Source organism: Oryzias melastigma, linkage group LG5, assembly GCF_002922805.2.
Source record: "Oryzias melastigma strain HK-1 linkage group LG5, ASM292280v2, whole genome shotgun sequence".
NCBI classification, from domain to species: Eukaryota; Metazoa; Chordata; class Actinopteri; order Beloniformes; family Adrianichthyidae; genus Oryzias; species Oryzias melastigma.
This window is the reverse complement of record NC_050516.1, coordinates 27,505,109-27,524,341: the sequence shown is the minus strand read 5'-3', so window position 1 is coordinate 27,524,341 and position 19,233 is coordinate 27,505,109. Positions and strand designations below refer to the sequence as shown.

Below are 19,233 nucleotides of genomic sequence, written 5' to 3'. Positions count from 1 at the left end.
TAGTTTGAATTCTGTTCAAATGTTATAATGGTCCAAGGATGAAAAAAAAATCATACAACAAAATTAAATAAACTTTGGTCATGTGCATATATCTGGTCAGTTCACTCAAAAAGAACATGAAACAGACTCTTAAAGCAAAGTGTTTTAACACTGAGACTGAGCTTGTTGGTGAGGATTTAGTGACCTTCCTGTTGTCTACTTTAATGAGAAAAAAACGACCTCCAGCGATTACAGAAGATAATGTGTTCATGGTTTCAAAAAAATCCCACAAAGAGCGGCATTGCCAGTGGACATGAATCTACATTCAATATTCATTTATTCAATTAAATATGAAAAGTGGAACTATTACAGTAGAAGCTGATGTAGTTAGGAAGATTTACTGTATCCTCATTTATTTAATGCTTTTTTTTTTGGTCCAAACTGTAAATTCACGACATTTTTTACTTATGTTTGTGCTTAAATTAAGATGAACGGCATTTGTTATGGTAGGATGATTTTCAGTCTCTGATTTCATTAGTTTTTATTAAACATCTTCAGAAATGAACAATGTAGCCATCACAGAGAGAAGCTGATATGAGAGGTGGTCATCATCCTGTCAGGCTAATCCGTTTACATGTTTTAATATAAACTGTCACTTCTAATAAAACAAAAACCATCAGGAATGTCATTTTTCTTCCTGTTTTCTTTGTTTGTTTTTTTTTAAGCAAAAGCACTGTTCTGTATTTAATACATCTTTCATTTCTGATGTACACAAAATAAAGGGGGAATTAATCAAAAAAGGAACATAGTTTCCTACATGATTGTTATATTAGTGTAAACATTAACCTAATAAAATTGTGACAATTTTACAACATTTAAAAATTTACGAAGTTTCATTCTATATGTGCTGCATTTGTGTCCCATTTTGTCACTATTTACCGAAAACAAAAGCATTGTTTGTGACCTTAGGGCTTTAGCTTTTAGATAATAAATCTAAATATTAATAATAAATTAAAATTTTAAATATAATATATAATGTGAAATATGTTAGTAATTAATGTAATTGTTAGATATAAATGTAAATTTACATTCTAAATATAAATGTTGAATATTAAATTTTAATATTAAAAATAAATGTAAATGTTATTTGCAAACGTAATATCTAAAGGTAAACCTAAACGTCAAAATAAACATTAAATATATATCTATTTGCTAAGTCTGAATAAAATGTCTAAAATGTTTTAAATATAAATTTATACAATAACATTTTAATCTATTTTTTTATCTATTTAACATTTATTTTTAGCATTTAAACTTTTATTTATTTTAACATTTAAACTTAAAGCTTATTTTTGTTTACCATTTAAATGTGATGTCTGTTCTTCGATATCAATTAAATGTTATATCTAGGATTTTTAGAAATGTTTTTAATTTTAACACTCAAAAATTATTCCCCAAGAACTTTGTCATTTTTATTTTACATATATTTAGTATTTCTGATTAATATTTAGATTTATATTTAGCATCTAAAAGTACATACCCTCAAGTCACAAATAAAGGTTTTATTTTTGATAAAAGCTTACAAAATGTGATATAAATGCAGCACATATGGAAAGAAATGTCTAAATGTGGTCAAATTGCTGCTTAATTCCCAACAGACATTTAATGTAATTAATTTATTTGTTTTTACCTCTGGTGCCCTGTAAAGGAGAGCTAAAAAATACAGAATAAAAAATAGAAAAGTACAAAAAATATTAGAATATAATATCTGCTGCTCTTGTAAAAACAAACAACAAAATTATTTTAGCGGTCTCCATTTTTCATGGTTTTACACATAAACTCAATTTCCCATAATCCCCCGGTGGAATCCGTGACGTATATATTAGTCGACCGTATAGCGCTGAACTGACCCGTCCAAACTCAGCTGTCAGTTTCCAATAAAACACGTTTTTTCGTCATGCTAAATAGTTTCGACGAGACGTAACGTTACTAAACTTTTTGTTTCCTGAAATGAATCTCCTACTTTATGTGAAAACTACTTTATTTTGTAGTTTATTTAGTTCGTTGTAGCGCAAGGAGACAGCAGCCAGTAGTTCGTTCAGACATGAGTCTTCCAGCTCTGCACAACACCGGTGTGCTGTACCGCAGAATCCTGGCCCAGTTCCCGCAGGACATCAGCGTCGCTTTCGCATACGGATCCGGTGTTTTCAAACAGCATGGAACCAGCCAAGGTCAAATGGAGGTAAGAGGAGGTGACAGACAGACAGACAGCAGGAGACTGGTAATACAAGGCTGGAGCAGTCTGTCAAAATAATAGGAGCTTTATTTTTTAAAATAATCATTTTGTTAGTAAATTACTCCAATTATAATCAAACTAGGTGATATAGCTTTATTTTTTATATAAAGGTTTGTAACAGTTTTTTTTAAAGTGATCCCTACATGCCATCATTTACTACATAGACATGTAACGTGTGTGCATGGCTGTCTGTGTGCAGAAAAACATGCTGGACTTTGTGTTTGCTGTGGACGACCCTGTGACCTGGCACACCATGAACCTTCTGCAGAATCGTAAGCATTATTCCATCCTCAAGCTGTTGGGTCCAGCCATGATCAGCTCCATACAGAGTGATTACGGGGCTTCGGTTTATTACAACACTTTAGTGCCTGTGGATGGAAGGGTAAGCTTGTTTTTGTCAAATTTTTTTTCAATTTTTTTGTTTTGTAAAGTTTTAATTATATTCCATAAATTTCATTTAAGATTATTTTTTTCACAGTTAGTGCTTAGTACAGGGGTCTGCAACCTGAAATTGAAGAAAAGTAAAATGCTTTTAATTTGACAAATGACTAAAAACCACATTAGGTGAAACAAAACAGCTAAACAGGTCAAACTGTATTCATCTCATTCCAAAACAGTTGAAACACAGTACGTATCACTTTAGACTACAGTACCCATAATGCTTCAAAAATCCCTCAAGCGGTGTCAAAACAATTAGATTTTTGAGCACCGTGTACCACAGAAAATCCGTACAAGCGCAACCGTGATTCAGAAGGTGCACCAGATTTTAAGGTGGAATGTTTATTTGGGAAAAACATTCTAGGATTTTAATTAATGTGGCCACAAGGAGGCCAAAGCCAGAGTCTTGTTGTGCCAGGAAATACAGAGGGTTGTGTCAGAAAGGGAAATCTTTGCCAAACCAAATATGCAAATCATACCTATGATAGATGGAGGAAGCTGATTTACTGATAAGAAGAAGAGATGTTGAAGGGTTTTATTGGGTCAAAAACTTAAAATAAAATACTCTAAGGGTAACTTAGTTAGCTCTGATTTAATTTTAAATTCATGTTTATGTTTTATTTATTCTAAAATCCCTATAGTTCATTTATTTTTAGTTTAATAGTGACGATAACATAAATACAAAGCGGCGTTGTACTTTATTATAGGGTGAATGAAGCAAGACTTTGTGGCTCAGCTGGAGTTTGAGCTAAATTACTCTTTAAGACTTGAAGGTTGCTAATCCATGGTTTAGTAAATTATATTTAATCTAATTCTGCTTTTTTATTGCTACTGTATTTGGGTCCAAGCCACCATATTTAATAAAAGTCATGTAAACATGCTCTTCATCCTCCCAGATGATCAAATACGGCGTGATTAGTACAGAGTCACTGATTGATGACCTGCTGCACTGGAAGACCTTATACGTCGCTGGACGCCTTCACAAGCCGGTGAATTTACCAAACATCACTTTTACACTTATTTATAGTCGCTGAAAACATTTATTTTTTAGTGTTTGCATAAATTTGACTATGTTCTCCTGTTCAGGTGAAGATGTTGGTGCAGAATGAGAACGGAAAGCTGCGGGCCGCTCTGGTGTCCAACCTGAAGAGCGCGGTGACGGCCTCCATCCTCATGCTGCCGGAGAGCTGCTCCGAGGATGACCTCTTCCTGCAGATCGCCGGGCTCTCATATGCCGGTACGGTGGTGGTCTCACAACAGGGGGATTTGAAGCACTGACATAAACTGTGACACCAGAATTTCTTGTTTTTTCTTCAACTCCATTTGACATCAGTGGGATTTTTAGAAAGCTTCTAGTTCACATTTAAGTCCAAAAATGAATTGAATTAAAAAATACTTGTTAGCTACAATAGTCTCTAAACGTATGTGAAGTAATTCAGACAAACTAAAAAGTACGGAAGCCAAAAACGGTCTGTCCTACTTTTTTTTTTATTGTTTTCTCATTTTAGCAAGAAAACTATGGAGCCAAATTGGGGCCAATATTATTTGAAACCCAAATGGAAAAAACAAAAAATTAAAATGTCTGAAACTTTTTGCTATTTCAAAATAAACTTGATTAGTTTCGGCTTCAAATGTTCAATTTTTTAGGTTTCAAAACTGAAAATTTCAATTTAAAAAATTTCTTTTACGGTTTCAAATCTTTTTTCTTACTTTCAACTCTTTTTTTTTTCATTTTCGAATCTGAAAATTTAAATTCCAAAACTTTTGGCTAACACGAAGGACCAATCAAAATCAGTAGGGTGGTAACTTCAGTCCCGGTGCATTAACTCACTCTGAGAACTTAGTTTATAACTGGTTATAACGCGCCAAAACGGAGTCAAAAGTTTTGAAATGGAAATTTTCTGATTTGAAAACGAAAAAAAAAAAAAAATTGAAACTGAAAAAGTTAATGTTTTCTTGTTCTAACGAGAAAACATAAAAAAAAAGTAGGGCAGGTCGTTTTTGGCTTCCGTGAAAAAAGGACAATTATTGATAAATAGTATTTATGTTACAAATATTAACCAAAAGTCTACTTTTTCTTATACTATGTTCACTCGGAAATGCGCATTCAAGTGAGCATTTCCAAAAAAACTTTATGTAAATGTAGGTAAAAGAGCATTTTGGGCTTCCGTGTTCAAATTCTTGTTTTCACGTGTCGCTACTGATAGTTTTATAATCGTTTTGGGCTCTGTGTACAGAATGTGCAGCCACTGAACGTTGAGAGTTAAACCGGGTGGATGGCGGCCCTTTTTCATTAATGGAAGTACCAAATGTTTGAAAATTCTGGCCGGAATTTTTTGACAGCAAATCTTTCAGATATCGGAATAGAGCTGTGAAAGAAAAAGCCTGGAGCAAGATTTGCACCACTTTGACATTTCCACACTTCTAACCTTGAGTATATGCGCTAGTATCACAGTCCAATGTGAACAAGGTACACTAAAAGTGAATTCAGCACCTTTTGCTCAAAGAGACTTCTACAAATGGAACCAAACCTGTGATCTTTCAATCAGTGGTCGACCGCTCTACCTCTTCACATGGAGTTATCTTTGTGCTAAGTGTCGCTCATTGTGGCACAAAACGAATCTATTCGCAGCTGTTTATTTTATTTAACACAATTAATCCGGACAAATTATTTGAGGAGAACCTCATTAATGGTTCTTAAAACGATCATGCACACATTTGTTAAATTCTTTTAGCTCTGTGGAATGTGTTTGATGTTTTTGTCTCTTTTTGTCAGAGGAGCGATGCGGTCAGACGGATGGAGACAAAGTTATTGTTTAGTTGATCCAGTGATTGTTTGTTATGAGTGCATGAAAATGGGAGTGCTGAGTGTAAACAGAGACGTTTTTTGTCCTATAAATCTGCTGCTGATCCAAGAGAACCGACTGTTCTGTGTTTGTTCTGAAGGTGACTTTAGGATGGTGATCGGAGAGGACAAGTCTAAAGTGGCCAACATCGTCAAAGACAACCTGCAGCACTTCAAGACTCTGTACAGTAACATCCTACGGGATTGTCCACAACTCGTCTACAAACCTCAGCAAGGAAAACTGGAGGTCTGTTGATAAAGTCCTACCTTATCTTATCTAAACGGACAAATTCCAGCCGATATTCACTCGCATTTATAACCTCAACTTTCTCTGTTTATGATCCAAATGCTTATAGGCACTTCACTGGTTAAAAAAATACATCTTTACAATCTTTCCGTCATTTCAAAGCTGTTCAGATTGTGTTTCTTTGTGTGCTCTAACTGTCCTCAGCACGCCCTTTTACACCAAAGGAAATCTTCGGCCCCCGAGGCGGCACGCGGCACTGGAAGAACCAGTTCAATGAGTTAGTGGTAGGGGCAGTTAGGCTCCTGTGTGCTCGCTTTTGAGGAGACTTACACCTCTTCACTACAGCTGGAATGCATGTACAGACAGGTGGCTGAGGCCACACAGGAGCATCGGTTTTACTGTTTTAGGTGCAGAAAGTTACCTCTGAAGCTACTTAGTTAAAAAGTAGAAACGGGTTTGAAGCTTCCCCAAGAAAATGTCCAAGCTTCATTTGTGGATTTAGTCAATGTGAGCTTTTGGAAATGATCTGTGTTTCTGTTTATTAAAGTGTTTGTACGGTGGGCCTAAAGGGTCAAAACACAACACTATAAGCTCATAACACAACCCTTTAGGGTCACAACACAACACTTTAGGGTCACAACACTTTAAGCTCACCTCACTTAAAGTTCACAACTTAACACTTTAAGTTCACAACACTAGGCTTACAACACAACACAAGGTTAACAACACAACACTTTAAGTTCACAACACTTTAAGCTCACAACACAACACTAAGCTCAAAACACTTTAAGTTCACAACACAACAGTAAGTTAAAAAAAACACACTTTAAGTTCACAACACAACATTAAACTCACAACGCGTTAAGCTCACAACACAACACTAAACTCACAACACTTTAAGTTCACAACAAAACAGTGAGTTAAAAAAACACACTATAAGTTCACAACACAACACTAAGCTCACAACACTTTTAAGTTCACAACACAACAGTAAGTAAAAAAAAAACACACTATAAGTTCACAACACAACACTAAGCTCACAACACTTTTAAGTTCACAACACAACAGTAAGTTAAAAAAAAACACACTTTAAGTTCACAACACAACACTTTAGGGTCACAACACTTTTAGTACACAACACTTTTACCTCTCAACACAACACTTTAACTTCGCAACACAACACTAGGTTAACAACACAATACTTTAAGCTTTCAACACAACACTAAGCTCACAATACAACACTAACAACACAACACAAAGCTTGCAACATTTTTAAGTTCACAACACTTTAGAGTCACACTTTCAGTACACAACACTATATGGTCACAACACAACACTTTAGAGTCACAACACTAAAGTATTGTGTTGTGACCCTTCAGGGCCACCGTATGTTCTTATATGGACAACAATAATGTACAATTGGTGTTTTTGAGCCAGCTGAAGATCTGTATCCCACATGACATCAATTTGGGTAAAAGAACGTTTGTGTCTAGTACAGTTGTGCTCACGCTTACCTGGCTTTGTGTTTCTTTTGTGTTAAATTGCGTCACTCCGCAGGTAGACAAAAGCCCTGAGGGCCAGTTCGTCCAGCTGATGGCTTTACCTCGAACTCTTCAGCAGAGAATCACCAAGCTGGTGGATCCTCCGGGGAAAAACCGTGACGTGGAGGAGATCCTGTTGCAGGTGGCGCAGGACCCCGAGTGTGGAACAGTTGTGCAACAAGGTAAAAGACACCAGGATGAGTCTCTGGGGCTACATCAGCAACGGAGAAAAATACAATCCAAAATGGAAACTAATTGAAAAATAAAGTCAGTAAATATTTTTATCAGGAGTTTGATGAAAGTTAGACTAAAGACATAAAACAACCAGATAAATCTGTTGAGACGTTTCTCCAAACAGACGAGGTTTGTTGTTCTTCTTACAGGAATCTCATCCATTGTTAAATCCTCTAGTATAACACAGAGCATCAAAGGCATTGCAACAGCCGGTGAGTCCATCTGTAAAATCCTACAGTTTTCATTTATGCATTTTCCTTTAGACCTACTCCAATGAAAAGGGTGTTTTTAACATGTTCTTGTTGCATTTTTCTCATAATGGAGGAAATATACAAAGAAAATTAAGCTAAAAATTGCATCTCTGAGTATTCCTTTATTCATATTGCTGTGAATCAGAAGCTGACCCTTTTTTTGGTGATTTGAGTCGGACTTTGAGCCTACAAATGTATAGACTCTTTTAAATAGTCTTTTTGGGAGGTAAAACTCTGTGTATCAATCTAAACTGAAATAACACTGCTGTGTTTTCTCACCTCAGGCTTGTGGAAGACGACATCGTACAGCTCCAAAAAGCTGATGAAGATGTGGAGGGGCTCCAGGAGGAAGCCTTCTGTCTCACAGATGTCCTGAACTCGTCTGTCTACAAAGTCGTTGTTACTGAGATGAGACGTGAGGAACCACTGTGACCGATCCCCCTCCTGGTCCCCGGCTGCACCACAACCTGTAGATTAGGGGACACCTCTGACCTCTTTGTCAATGAACTCATGGTAGATTATCGTGTTAGACGTTGCAGTGAGTGAGCTCTGAGAATAAAAAAAGTCTGCATAAACACAGCCTGAAACATTTACCTCAACTTCAAAGGAAGAATTGTGTTGTTTATTTGTCAGAACTACACAAAGTTACAGTTGACGGATGGGAAAAGCGGGTTTGCTGCGGTCACCTCCACAAAGGATCTTATTTTCTCACCTTCGGATTGACCCACCGCTGAGAAGAGACAGCTGTGAATCTTTGTCTTGGTCTCACATTTCCATTTAAATGTTTAATATCCAGCATTTGTGTTGGAGCCTAAAAGTTTGACCCACAATCCCCCTTTTTGTCGTACTTTACCAAAGATCTGTTTAGAATCACTCATGAACTTTTTTACTCATTTGCTGCATTTCTGGTCCTAACTCACCTAAAAACTGTATGTTTACTACACTTTTTAATTAAACAACAGCTGGACTCACTTTGTTTTTGGCCTTTTTTTAATGTAATCTGTAGCACACTCATCCTTCCATCCTAACATCTTCTAAAGCCACCGGATCTCTTTCGAGGGCCGCTGGACACCACTCAGTTAATGTTGGGCAATAGGTGGGGTACACCCTGAACAGGTCGGTTGCAGAGATACACATAAGCTCATTCAGGGGAAATTTAGAATCACTTATGGTTTTGGACAGTTGGAGGAAGCCGGAGAAAACCCACAAAAGAATGAGGAGAACATGCAAACTCCACATAGAAAAAGCTGGATTTGAACCACGAATTCTTGCTGTGAGGCGAGAACACTAACCACTGTGCAGTCCTCTAGTATACTAAATTATTGCTACAGAAACAATATTTGAGGCTCCTGCTGCAGTAATTTCCTCTAATGTTCAATCGTTTATGAAGAATCTGCACATTTTGTCTGAAAGCCCCATTTTTATTAAATCTTCTTTCACTTTCAACACGTTTCTAATCATTTTCAAAGCAGGAATTTGAACATTTATTCTGAAGGAGAAGCCTGTATGTTAAATACACCAGGATTTAGTGCAGAAATAAAACAACTTGATTGCCAAAGATTCTAAAATAATAACTAAATGACCACCTATCAGAAGTTTTACTATATTCACTCATCTATTCATACTTCAGTTTAGACTTCTAAATCTGGTGTTCATCTTTTTATGTTAGCAATAAAATAGCTGTCACGGTGAGTTGTAATAACTATTTAAGTCTCAAGGCTTATCTCAAATGCATGTGAGATAAGCCTTGAGAATATTTCATTTCTGCAGTTACACACATTGTCATACTTTGATGTAGTTGCAATTCTTTAGGCAAGTTTGAATCAAATTTTTACGCTTTCTTTAAGCACTTTTTGAGTGTTTTTTTTTAAGAATTAGATTGATATCGGAATTGGATTCAAACCAGTTTTAGGGATTTTCTCAAATTAAAAAAAACATGAGCAGTTTATGCACAATTTAAAGGGATAAATGTCTCATAATAGTGTAATCTGGAAAAGAAAAAAAAAAGAATTATTAAAAAGAGAAAAACGTCTAAAAATGCATGTATTTCTGATGTATTTGGTGGTTTTTGCAGTGAGGTTTACATGTTACCAACTGTCTTTGATAAGAATTTATGTTCATGCACGTTTCTTCTTTTATTTAACTGTTTAAAACGTGAAAACTATCAGTCAACAGTCTGAACACGTTTGTCCATCCAAATCATTTACATTGTCTTAAAGTAAAGTACTTTTAGTGAATTAGTCAAATGTTTCTTAAAGTGAGTTATTACTGAATACTTTGTACTACTCCTTCATTCTTCCATACGAAACAAGAGTTAATATTTCCAATCAAACAGGGAAGTGCAAAGTCCCACTGTATGGTCGCTTTGCGTCTCCTCGAGTAAAACGCCGCTTCTCTGCGTCATAGTGCGTATTTCCTGCCCCCACCTCTTCTTCAGTTGTGTTTTATGACCCCCCTGCCTGACAGCAGGCTGACCTACACAGTGATGCAATGCTCGCCTGTCATAATGTAGGCTGATATCACTGCCGCAGTCCTCCGCCAATCAGCGCGCTCCACTTTCACCACCTGCTAGGAACAGAATTCCATCATTCCAGGCATTCCTGCTCCCTCCCCTCCTTTCCTCCTCCTTCTCCCCCCGCCTCCTCGTTTACAACCAAGTTTGTCCCGTCAGCCCTGCTGCTGCTGCTATTGTCTTTTCCCCGAACAGGACTGTTTGGCCGTGGTTTGGACGCACACATATATTTGCTCTGGGTGTTTTTACGCGCAGATCACACCGCGCTGGAAGGCTCCAAAGTGGCGCTTGGAGGAGGAGGTACGTGCTGTTGTTCCGTGTTTGTCAGATGAGCAACTGCCGAGCCTCTCAGACAGTGTGAAGGAATGGTTGACAGTAACGCAGGACACTTCTTTTTTCTCTCTTTCCGCTTTTGCGTAAATTGTAATTTCATTCAGAAAGAGAAGTTTCTCCAAGGAGCTTCTTATCACGTTAAGTCGCAGCAAGCTGAAAGAAAAAAAGTTACTTTTTCTGTGATTCATCCTCGATGATAGTGCCAGACAACTTTACAGCTTATCTTAAGAGCGCGCACTGAGTTCGGCATGCGTAAAACTCCTGCGCATGGTCACTTGAAAGGTGGGTCCTCCTGTCACTGACTGCACTTTCTCCAACATCTCAATGAACTCATGTGCTGAATGTGATTATTATCATAAAAAAGTGGTTGTGGAGTGCATTTGAAAGCTCGTTGCGCGCATTTCCTTGGATTCGAACCCTCGCTAAGCCGCTCAGAAGTCAGCCCGGAGCGTTGGCAGCTGAAGTTGGAAGTCGCAGCCATAGATGTTGTAGCTTGAAGAGCAGTTTTCTTGAAAATTGCGGAGTGATGTGGGTGGAATGTAGAGAGGGAGTACGGACGCGCACACCACAGCCCCCCCTCCTAAAATCTTTAAATACTTCTCATAGTTCAGACAATGTTAAGGCTCAAGTCTGCAGAAGAAAAAAAAAGTCCAAAATCCCAAAGCAAACATTCAGATGAATGGTGTAAAAATGCTCAGAGATGGGGGGTTCTTATAGGAACATCAAGATTTTTATATAAATAAAATCAAAATCTTAGTTGATCCATAAGATTAAATCGTCGTTTATTCTACTCTTTTTACAGTATTTGTTTAAAGATAATTGGGGACTTCGTAAGACCAGAAAAACAGGACGGTTCTTCAGCTCCGGCTCCATTTGATTTGCTAATGTTTTCAACTGACTTTGACTGATTACAATGCTGTCGTTTCCATACAGTCACGTTCTGATTGTTTTTTGTTGGGTCTGAGTCATTGTTGTGTTATGCTTTCTCTTTTCGCATAACTTGGTCAAGACCGCAACCAACACTTTAGTTCAGTAGTTTGAATTCCAGTTAAAGTTTCACTGGAACTCAAATACTTTACATTTGCAGAGTTGTTTAAGATAAAGTTCCTGTGTGAAGGACAAGCTCAAATCATGAACCCTCCCTCACCATGCTTGACACTTGATATGATGGTTTTTGTTCTGACATGCTTTTTTTGTTGTTGTTGCTAGACTAGTTGGTAATAACTTTTTTTTGTTGAGTAATGTGCTCTGTAGAGTGTTGCCAGTCAAAAAAATATTACTATAATTATTAATGCTAATTCCATATCTTGTGCTTTAACATGAATACCAATTTGGCTCTTACACTGATGTAATTTTGCTTTTTTTTTAAAGCAGCTGAATACTTTGCTATACTAATAACTTTATTATTCATGACTCTGAGATGACATTCAGCAGCTTCTCAGCTTTTACTCTTTGAGTCTCTTTATATTTCAAAATATAGTATTTTTTTTACTTCTCAATGTCAGGGAGCGGTAGTGTACCACCCAAAATGCAAAATTTAATCAACTTGACCAAGACAAAAACCCTTAGCAAAACAAAAAGGTGACAAAGTAGAACAGATAACCTGACAGGGAAAAACTTCAAGGGCCCGTGACATGATTTTCAAAAGTCTTTCAGAGTAAACTATATCCATGTCTATGATCATATATTACTTTTGGAACACTAATAAACATATGAGTTATTTTTGCGAACTCTTTTCACACTTTGAAGTGAAACGACTCTCAGGCTCCGCCTTTCGCTCCAGGGTGCCATCCTTGTCAGAGTGATGTACATAGTGTAAAGCCTGGGTGTTTTTCCCCCAAATTTGGCACCGACAGAATGGTGATGGCTAATGGGTTCATTTTGCAGTGAAAGTCTGTCAAAAAATGTAGACAACACCTGATGAACATTTCAGGATTTATTGAAATGATGAGAACATTGTTTGGATTAGCACTGGCTATGAACGTTTCTTTTCTCTTTGAAGCATCATTAATCTCTGTATCAAAAATCCTCTTCGCTTTGATGGGGATCATTTTCCAGGTGACATGTGCATCTTTCCGGCACTGCCCAATAATCCATATCCAAACCAGTTCTCCCAATTTGTTACTCCTTTTCTCCACCAGGAAATAGTCTGCTCCCTTTCTCCACCAGGAAATAGTCTGCTCCCTTTCTCCAGCAGAAAATAGTCTGCTCCCTTTCTTCACCAGAAAATAATCTACTACCTTTCTTCACCAGGAAATAGTCTGCTCCCTTACTCCACCAGGAAATAGTCTGCTCCCTTTCTTCACCAGAAAATAATCTACTACCTTTCTTCACCAGGAAATAGTCTGCTCCCTTTCTCCACCAGGAAATAGTCAGCTCTCTTGCTGTCTTTCCAAAATCACCCGTTTGCTTGCGCTGTTCTCGGATACCTTTAGGGTCCATCCCAACGTGTCGTGCCGATTCCTCACCAGAATGTTCTTTGGCGTGTGCCACCACACAAAGTTTGAATGCTAAATCAAATGAGCGTTTCTTAGCCATCTCTACACAGACTCACAAGTTCACAACACAGACAGCCGGCATCTGCATGACAGTGCATGACCTGGGTGTTGGGGGCTCGCTAAACTAGCTGATCGCTGCTAGCTTTGCGGAGAAGGTGTTTGTGTTAGCCTGGGGGCGGAGCAGAGTCTTCCTGGAGGGAAGATAGACGATTTGACCACTTAAAAACTAAACAAAACCACAGAATCCTCACAGTGAATCTCATTTTAGTCTTTTCCAGTCAACGAATCAGTGGGAATTATGGATAACTCCAACAGTTTTTGAGTCTTTACATCCAGAAGGGATGCCGACATTTTTGAAGCAGCTCATCTTTGTCTCGGACCTGACCTCAGATCAACTCTTAAAGCTGGTGATGGTTCAGACCTACAGATCTTTATTCTTTGAAGTGTACATTAAAGCTAGCAAAAACGGCAAAACGTCTGCATTTCAGGTGATCCCAGGTGATCAGCTAATCAAGTGCAGTTAATAGACAGAAACCTGCATTCCATAAATCCTCATAAAACCCAGACTTCTGGAGTTTAATACATACTCATTTTGCACTTTGGATCAGCTTTTGTTGAGCCCGTTATCTAGTATTATCTTCAATTGCATCAGCACTTTTCAGGATCGGTCCGTCTCGTCTGTACTAGGGTTTGTAGGTAGTGTATGTTCTCACTAACAACTCCAATAAATTAGTACAGTTAGAGAATATAAACACGACTGACAGCAAAAAAACACATTCATCATTGGAATGTGTTACTATTTAATGGCAAAGTCTGCAAAACTGATTATTAATGTCTTCTAGGAAATCACATGATTAATAAAAGTGAAAAACCTTATTACGATGTTTAAAACGAGAGTCTAAAGAATTTATTGACAGATTTTAGAAACAGATTTAGACATCACATTTTTGTGCATTACAATCTGTCAGTTTTATCATTTGTTTCTCCCTCCGCTGTGTCTTGCAGGCACTCAAGCATGGAGACTCCCCTGGATGTCCTGTCCAGAGCGGCATCCTTTGTTCATGCCAACGAAGAAGAGAGTGAGTCGGCTTTTTCTTGTGCGTTGAGGTCTCCCTCCCCTTCTGCTGTGCCGCTTCAAGTGCTTTGTGTTACGTTGAGATGAAGTCCAAAAGCTTTGAGCCGTGCTCGACAACAATAGGTAGCTTTGTGGGTCCCCCCCAAGTTTGCAAATGCATAGGCAAATGAGAGCAACCGTCCTGAACTGCCTGCAGCTCTGCTCTCGAATCAGCTGCTGCTTTGTGTCACTTTGTGTGACCTCTAGTTTTTTAGTTTAAGCTGATTTTCTCTTTTAACCCTTTAAAACCTGAGCTCCAGTGTTTATGTTCTTTGATTTACTGTAACTTTTCAATCGTTAACACAATCAACATCATTCCAGTAAATTCTGAAGTAGAAAAGCTGCACTTTTCTCCTTCAGAATCTTTGAAATGTTACAGTATGTAAAAGATTGTGTTAAAGGGTTAATTTTTTTTAGTAATTTTTGTCATTCGGATTTTGTGTTGCTGAAACTTGCAGGAAAAATTAGTGAATTCCTACAAAAATGAATCTCTGCATTAGGCAGAATATTTGGTATTTCTGTTGTTTTGGTGAACATTTGTATGTATTCAAGTGGAACTTAATGCTAAAAGAATTACCCACAATGCAGTTTTTTTTATAAACATTTAAGTCGCACTTTATTATGTTTAGTGAGTAGTTAAAAGCCTAAATTCCCATTTTAAAAGTACACAAAAATGCTAACACATTTATTTTAAATAACCTATAATGCCATAAAGTTGACTATTTTTTTTAAACGTTCGGAATAGTGTTTTAATTATGATTATGACGTTTTTAACCAAAATCCCACAACTTAAATGTTTTCAAAAAGTCATTTTTCATGTTAATCTGAAGCTTCTGTTTCCAAAATCTCTCCTGAGGGGGCGTGGCTAAGTAGCCCCCCTTTCACAAGAAAAATGCCACATATATACTATAAAAACTAAAAAAACAGGTTTGTGTCCGAATTCCCCCAGTCACTATATAGTACGCTATATAGTGAATTCGCCATTTTTAGTGCTGTCCGAATCTACTAATTCCAAAATCGAGTGCACTCGAAATTTCCCAAAAGTCTTTGCGAAAAATTAGCGTACATCGATGGTCACTGGATTTGCGGTTATAAACCACAATGCATTGTGGTCGAACAATTTCAAACAAAAACACGTGTTTAAATGTAATATTTGAATAAACCAACCACATTGTTCGTTTTTATTCGTTTTTACCTTCGTGAAAACGGCGACATCACATCTGGTGTTTAGAAAAACGAAAGAAAAGTAGTGAGCATCGTGTCCAAATCACCTTTTAAATCTAGGGCACTATATAGTCCTGTACTATATAGTTTTTTAGTAGTTAGGGGGGAAATTCGGACAAAGCCCAGGATTTTCATCGAAATGGGACTTTAAAGAAACAAAACGATGTTGAAACATTATAATACCTAGCCAAATATTCCCACAGTGCTTGAGTGTAAGTGAGCTGAATATCAGCTTCCTTGTACTTCTGAGTAAAATGCCCTGGGAGTTCTCCTCCTCCTCCTCCTCGGCTCCCAGCTTTCCTGCGGTGTTTTTGTTTTTTCCTCTGCGCTGATGTCACTTTTTGTCATGGGCCGTGCATGGACTCTTTGTCCAGAAACAAAGCGCTCGACCTGTTTCCACAATAGTCACTGAAAAATGTCAGCGCGCACAAGTGAGCAAAACTAGGTCAATCCATCAATTTGCCGCTTTGCCCAAACTGGCTCGGAATTAGTCAGCCAACAGTTAGTTAAGTCAACGGCTTGTTTGTACTTATGACAAGCCTTTGTGATGACTTGTCATGGAGGATTGCCACAGAAGAGGGAGAGGCTCCCAGCACGCTCACAGCGGCTGCTTTAACTCGCCGGGACTGAGTGGGGCTTGTAAGACCCGGTGACATTCAGGACTCCAAATGTGGAGCTTTGTTTCTGGAACAGCCCCCACATCCACAGACAATCTTTGTCTTACATTTTCCCCAAGTTACACAAATTCCTTAAGTATTGGAAGGAATGTACTTCCAGAATCATAAATGTTAAAAAAAATGAATTTTCACATTTATAATTTCTAGAATACATTTTAAAAATGTTCCCAGTGGTCTTTCAACAACGACTTCTACCCAAAATTAAAAAAAAACTGTATTTTTCTAGTACATAGTTTCTGCGGATTAGGGCTGCCCCGATTAGTCGACTAATCGACTATTTACTGTAAATAGTCGACAACTAATTTAATAGTCGATTAGTCGTTACATTATATTATATGGAGTCAGAGTGTAGTAAAGTTGAAAGTTATAACAACATTCTGCTACCTTTTTGGACTATTTTGGCATTTATTAAAGTTTTTATGCTATATTGAAGTTTAGTTAATATTTCAGCCACATGCTATCTATTTTGGCTGATTTAGGATTTTTTTCAGTTTTGTAGGCTAATTTTGAGTTTAGCTAATTTTTCAGCTACATGCTATATATTTTGGCTAATGTAGGATTTTGTCATTTTTTAGGCTATTTTGGAGTTTAGCTAATATTTCAGCAACATGCTAGCAATTTTGGCTTATTTGGGATTTTTTCAGGTTTTTTATGCTAATTATGGAGTTTAGCTAATATTTTAGCAACATGCAAGCTATTTTGGCTAATTTAGTATTTTTCAGTTCTTTATGTTAGTTTGGTTCAACCCGGTTCAACATGTTCGCGCAAAATCACAGCAGCACAGCACTGTAACCAATCAGGGACTCGGGTCTCTCTATGACAGAATAAAAAAGGTTAAAAAAGCTCAAAAAAAGAGAAGAGGAATGGGAAAAAAGTTGGAAATCTTAAAATGGGGGGTTTGGGTTGCGGACTTCCGGCAAAGGATTTCAGGTGCAAATTATTATTTTTTTTTTTTCTGCTGCTGGCTCCGGCAGGGGGAGGGACTTCCAGCTATTGGAGTGATACCATGAAAATACAACTTTTTGAGCTTTTAAGTGCATTTTACTGCTCATTCCTCATTATAAAGAATCCTGAAGTGGTATTTTGATCCATTCACGCATTTCTGAGTAGGGTATGAAAAAACTCATAAAAAATAACTAATATTTCATAAATACTTTGTTGTTAGTGCTCCAAAGGTAATATGTGATCATATATATAGATATAGTTCACTCTGAAAAGCAATCATGGTATGGGCCCTTTTATTTTCGAGTGCCATATTTTTTTTCTCTGTGGCCAGATTCTCTTGCTCGGATTTGGGAGGGGCGTGTATTTTTATTTTATTTTTTTTAAGTCCCATCAAAAAAAAATTTTCTTTTTTTTCATATAATCTTTATTTTCAATTGTCTTGGCATACAAACTTTCATCAACAATGAATCAATGATAAGTAACTTTACAGGAAATAAAATTAACATGAAAAAAATAAAAATAATAAAAGACATGAATATATAAAAATAATTATCTCTCTGTCACACAACACAATATTTTTTTTGAGTTCTCAGAGTAATTTAAATTTGTCAAACATTTCCATTAGTGATGCATTTCTACTTGACATACATTTAAAAGATTTTGTATAATTTTTTTGTAGTTGTTTCTTAAACACTATGAAGACAGGTCTGACTTTTTTTCCATTTGAAAGAATGAATGAAAATGTAGAAAGCAATAACAAATTATTGATAATATAGTGCCAAACATGATTACAAAGGAGAAATTTATCATTACGATTTATATCCGATCTCATTATGACACCCAGACAGATATTTAAAGGAACAGAGTTGTGAAAACAAAAACCTGGAGCAAGATTTGGGGGAATTGCACCGTTTTCACTTTTTGCTTCGGGGTTCTCCCTGTTGTAGGTGGCGGTGGAGCGCTAACGTCAGAAATGCAATTCTAAGTTTATTTTCTTTGCATATGTCCTCCAACATCAAAAAAAATTGTGTAAAAAAAAAACTAAATTTTTATCAGAGTGAGTCATCTTACAACTAACAAAAAGATATGGATGAAATTAAGCTAATAAGACTGTTTTAATGAGATTCTAAATATTATATTTACATGTGTGTAATATTATCTATAATTTTCCTTGTAAATTCAAATGATTTTATTGCTGCCGTGAATATCTATAAGACTGGATGTAGTTGTAATGTGAGTTGTGTGGAGCTCTTTGAAATATCCACGTTTTGCTTCTGTGGAGAACCACAACAAAAGCAGAACTGTTCCCAACAGGAGATGGTTTGCTCAGATCCGTTTGGTCTCGTTTACCACACCGGAATGCTGCTTGTTTGTTTATGAAGCTCACACACAAACACACACACACAGTCCCAAAGCCTTACAGAATCCGTTTTTCATTGTTCCTGTTTCCATGGTTTGTTCAAACACTGACGACATTTCCGAACTCTGGTTAAAAGCAGACCATTAAAACATTTTTCCACTAGGTTACACTGGGTCAGATAGGTAGTCCAATAAAAAAAGGAAAAAGAAAAGATCCTTCAAAATAAAATTTTGATGATGAATTCTAGCTAAGTTGATAGTTCAAGCTGTCAATCTGAAAGAACTCATAACAACATTTTTAAGTACTAACATCCAAAATAACACTACTTTTTAAAGTGTTTTAATGCCATTTTTAAATTTTTTAATTACCTATTATTATTATTTATTTTAACTATAAAGCCTCCTGGTTTTTAAAAAAGTACCATGTCTTTCTCGTCCAATCACACCTTTTTATGTCACTTTACATTAGTAGTAAATAAAGTTTTTTTTTTCACCGTTTAATAGTCTCTTTTTTAATTGGTAAATTCTTGACATGCCAAAAAAAAAAAAACATTTTCTTTGTTTAATTAAAGATATGTACAGTGTATGTAAGTATAGTTTTGTTGTTGTGGAGTTTATATTAGGATGTTATCTTTATTTAAATTCACGAACATGTGTGCACATACTAGAATGAACCTTTCATTTAGCATATTTTGATATTGGAATATTCTGGAAACATTTCAAACTACTAGTTCTGAGCC

At 36.7% G+C, this 19,233-nt stretch overlaps 2 protein-coding genes across 2 annotated transcripts in view; both read left to right on the top strand.

Moving 5' to 3' along the window:
• The first annotated feature begins 1,836 nt into the window (after positions 1–1,836).
• Positions 1,837–8,802, top strand: tamm41 (TAM41 mitochondrial translocator assembly and maintenance homolog). Its single transcript, XM_024269323.2, has 8 exons — positions 1,837–2,221; positions 2,475–2,657; positions 3,610–3,702; positions 3,800–3,950; positions 5,660–5,805; positions 7,363–7,528; positions 7,730–7,792; positions 8,116–8,802. Exons 1-8 carry the CDS (start codon positions 2,084–2,086, stop codon positions 8,205–8,207), a joined length of 1,032 nt encoding a protein of 343 aa, XP_024125091.1. The 5' UTR covers positions 1,837–2,083; the 3' UTR covers positions 8,208–8,802.
• Positions 8,803–10,501: 1,699 nt separating this feature from the next.
• vgll4b (vestigial-like family member 4b) overlaps positions 10,502–19,233 on the top strand; it is a 41,294-nt gene continuing 32,562 nt past the window's right edge. The window contains exons 1-2 of the mRNA XM_036212011.1: positions 10,502–10,643; positions 14,180–14,253. Of these exons, the coding sequence (XP_036067904.1) occupies positions 14,190–14,253 (64 nt within the window). The 5' untranslated portion in view covers positions 10,502–10,643; positions 14,180–14,189. The remainder of the gene's footprint in view (positions 10,644–14,179; positions 14,254–19,233) is intronic.

Bases quoted from the DNA above. Each gene is read 5' to 3' on its own strand.
- tamm41 (XM_024269323.2), top strand. From the start codon at position 2,084: ATGAGTCTTCCAGCTCTGCACAACACCGGTGTGCTGTACCGCAGAATC. The intron at 3,703-3,799 runs GTGAATTTACCA...TCTCCTGTTCAG, and splicing joins CTGGACGCCTTCACAAGCCG to GTGAAGATGTTGGTGCAGAA. The intron at 7,793-8,115 runs GTGAGTCCATCT...TTCTCACCTCAG, and splicing joins CAAAGGCATTGCAACAGCCG to GCTTGTGGAAGACGACATCG.